A 3,813-nucleotide genomic window follows, 5' to 3' on the forward strand; every position below is an offset into this window, starting at 1 on the left:
TATCTGCTTGTCGGGGCATTCACTCGATTCGTATTTCAATTATGCATTCCGGCAGCACGACCCAGGACCTCTGCAATCCTGTCAGTCGCCCTCAAGACCCCTCCTTTCTGTTTTTTTCTGCATTGCAAGTTTCTGAATAAAAAAAAAACATACTTATATATGAAAAAAAGAAAGCTGAGAAAGCAGCGGAGTGTGGGCGGCGAATGTGAAAAGAAATTTTCTGTTACATTCCACATTCCGGTCATTAATACGCCATCAACAGAGCAAGGGGAAGGGGTGGGGCAGGACCTCTAGACTAGAAAGGGAGAGAGCATAGCTGCAGTCTCCGCTCGGCAGTCGTCAACCTTCTTAAAAGCAGTGCTTACACAGTAAACAATTTTAAGAAACCGTGAAAAAATAGCTCTAAGTAGCTTTGAGATACATCTATTCTATATTTTTTGTAGGGGGGTACATGGCTGTCAATTTCAAAATATCCATATCTTTGGATATTTTGATTCAATTCACACCCGATTCTTGATAGCAATACATTAATAGACTTGTGGGCCAATTCGCCACGAATCTGCATCGAAATGCAAACAAAAACTATTTTTTCAATATTTTTCCAAAATTTTCCTTATGCCAAAACCCTTGCCAAAACCGGAATTGTAGTATTGGCCCTTCCCGATGTCTATAACTTTGGCAATTCACATCCGTTTCTTGAGGAAAATAAATAAAATATTTTTGGGCCGATTCCCCATCAATCTGCATAAAAATCTTGTCACAAAATATTTAAAACAAATTTTACAAATATTTGTGGGGGATCCCCTTGCAAAAATCACAATACCTGTATATGGCTCCTCCCAATGTCTATATCTTTGGCAATTTTTATGCAATTCTTCAGCGGAATACCTGAACAGATATTTGGGCCGATTCGCCACCAATCTGCATCAAAACCTTTCAACACAATGTTTTATTTAAATTTTTCAAAATTTTGTGGGTGCATCCCTTGTAAAATCGGGGATTCTCAAATATAGCCACTTCCAATGCCTAGAACTTTGCCAATTTTAGTACGGTTCTAAAGCAAAATATCTTAAACATTTTTTTGGTACATTTCCTTTCAATTTGCATCAAAACCTAGACTTGTAATATTTTTTAATAAATTTTATGAAATTCTGTAAAAGACGCTTTTCCAAGTGTCGCGTCATGGGCACGTCAGGTTGGCCCGTGCTCTTCTATTTTTTTTAGTCGCCCTCCGCCGGACACGCACGGCCGGACAGCTGGAATGCAGTTGCAAATGGCGATGACAATGGCGATGCGAATGCGGATGCGGATGTCAATGGCAGGAGAAAGCTGTCGTTGTTGCCAGTTGGTCGGTAGAAATGTTGCACGCACGTTCGCCCCCCAGAGCGAAATGAAACGAAATGCTAATGACGGCAGTTAAAAAAAAAGCCTTTTTGTAATTTGTAATATTAATTTAAATATTTTTTTAGGAAATTCGAGCCAATCTTGATCGAGTCCCCGTAGCGTTTGCCTTTCAAAATCAAATTACCAGTGCAAGGAAAGACATCAACACAGGACTCTTACTGAAAAATGGAGCTCAGCGGCGTGTCCGGGAAGCGGATAAGAGAGGGCCGGGCGAATGGCCAGCCGGCTGTCTGCCCGGTCGGCAATTGCCGGACAATAGTGGCCCACACCCACCTGTTGCGGCACATGATCAGCGACCATCTGGACCCCCGGGCACGCGCCCTGCCCTTCCAGTTGCGCCTCCGCGAAGTGGCCATTGGCCAGAAAACGATGCTGATGCTGGCCTACCGCCAGCTGGTCCTCGACCGGGACTATTGCCTGGCGGTGCTTAACTGGCGCCAGCCGGACATCAAGCTGGGTCCCGGGGAACTGGCTCCCGAGCAACTGGATCTGCCGCCGTGCCACCAGCCCCTGGCCGGCCACCTGCCCGTTTTGGTGATGGTCTGCCGCACCACCTGGAAGGCTCTGCTCACCCACGAGGATCGCACCATCCGGTCCGAGCAGTACGCTATCGGTGCCCGGCATCCGGACCCCAGCCGCGAATGGGGCACCGTCTACCTGTTTTGGCTCCTCTGCCCCGCCACCCGGCGGCCGGTGACCGCCACCCTGACCGTTCTCAACAGCGAGCTGGAGTGCATCGAGCGAAGGAATCGCCGCCGGATCCGTAACTTTGCCTGCCGCATGCCCATCGAGCAGTTCATCAACGGCCTGGATCCCACATTCGTTACCATCAACGAGGAGAAGATGGACAGGTGTTGTAGGGGCACGGGTAGGGGAGACAAGGCGTCCGCCATCGTGGAGGTCATCATCGAGGGGGAGGCTACTCCCTAATCCACAGAAGTTTCGCTGCATATGGTACTGAAGAGTCTTAAATTGTAATTTTTAAGAAATTGTTATAATTTTTAAATATTAAAGACATCCAGGATCTGGCTGATCAACTGTTTTTGTGGTAATATTTGAAAATTTATGCAAAAAGTAATCAGGCAAGTTTCGAGTGTCCTTGCGTCCTTGGCGGCTTCGGTTAATAGGCGGAAATCAATCTCGATGGGCGTGGCGCACTTTGGCACCTTTTGGCACAAATTCTGTGCCACTCGTTTCGGTTTCGGTTTCGGTTTCAGTTTCGATTTCAGTCTCGGTTTTTGGGGTTTATGGCCATTCGAGCCTGGCTGGGCAATATTGATTCCGTTTTGCCAACTTTATTGCCCCTTTTTTTTCTGGGGCATCGCTGTTTTTATGGCCCAAACAGACACACCGGATTTTTTTTGTTTTGGTGTCGGTGATGGAGCTGCAAATGTGCCATAAATTGTTGTCCTTTATGTTTTTATGTCCTGGCAGGCAGATCAAATCAGATCCGATCAGCCACACAAGCTGCTTCAAACAGAATCTAAATCAAAGATTTCCTTTTCACAAATTTCTTTAAAATCGAAACAATAAGTTTAACAAAAGTTTTCCCAGAAAATCTGTGAAAATGCCTGCCTTTAAGTAGAGAAAAGCATGGGAGGGAAAATGGCAAATAAAAAGCAAGCAAAAATAGACAATGGAAACTAGAGGGGGCTACTTGAGATCCCAATATAACGCGACGACATGTTTACGATGCATTTGTATCTGAGCATAACGCCCTCCAACTCTATTTTCCCTTTTATATTTTTCTTTTTCCCTTTTTTTTGTTTGTGCCTCATCTTTTGGATTTTGTATGCTTCCATGTTGGCATTTTCATTGATGCGAAGAGGCAAAAAAAAAAAGAAAAACACAAAAAATCAGTAAAGTCGGCGCAAGGATTTCAAATTCCCATTCTCCCCCCTTACTCTTCGGACTAAAACCTCTCCGACTTAGTCCGTCTGTCGTCCATTTGTCCGGCCGTGTCCGTTTGTCCGTTTGTCCGCCAGCCTCTATGTCCGTACGTGTGCGTGCTCCAAAATGGAGAAACATCCCTTGGGTGGGGCAACCACGACAACGATGAGGACACATAAAGGCTAAATTGGACTTGAATGTGCACCGTGAAAGACATTGGGCCATTGGATGGCCAATGGACAAACACTCAAGTCATTTATCCACCTAGGCTACCATGCTACCATGCTACCAGGCTCCCAGGCCACCATATCCTACATCTCCTCCAGGAGCCGTAAAAATATCAGGCAACCCCGTCGGAGCCTATTGAATTGGAAAATTCAATGGATATAACCATTCAATTGCGTCCTACAAGTGTATAATTACGCAGCGTTCTCCTGTCTCCTGTCTCCTGTCTCGAACTTGTCCGATATCCTGTTGGCTTCAATCCTTTACCAGCCCCATCTCCGCCCTCCATGGAAA

The 3,813-nt window shown here is 45.8% G+C and overlaps 1 protein-coding gene across 1 annotated transcript; it reads left to right on the plus strand.

Moving 5' to 3' along the window:
* The first annotated feature begins 1,488 nt into the window (after positions 1 to 1,488).
* On the plus strand, positions 1,489 to 2,444 carry LOC6503055. The gene has a single exon (XM_001963303.4). It carries the CDS (start codon positions 1,570 to 1,572, stop codon positions 2,332 to 2,334), a length of 765 nt encoding a protein of 254 aa, XP_001963339.1. The 5' UTR covers positions 1,489 to 1,569; the 3' UTR covers positions 2,335 to 2,444.
* Positions 2,445 to 3,813: the final 1,369 nt, after the last annotated feature.

This window comes from Drosophila ananassae, chromosome XL, assembly GCF_017639315.1.
Source record: "Drosophila ananassae strain 14024-0371.13 chromosome XL, ASM1763931v2, whole genome shotgun sequence".
NCBI classification, from domain to species: Eukaryota; Metazoa; Arthropoda; class Insecta; order Diptera; family Drosophilidae; genus Drosophila; species Drosophila ananassae.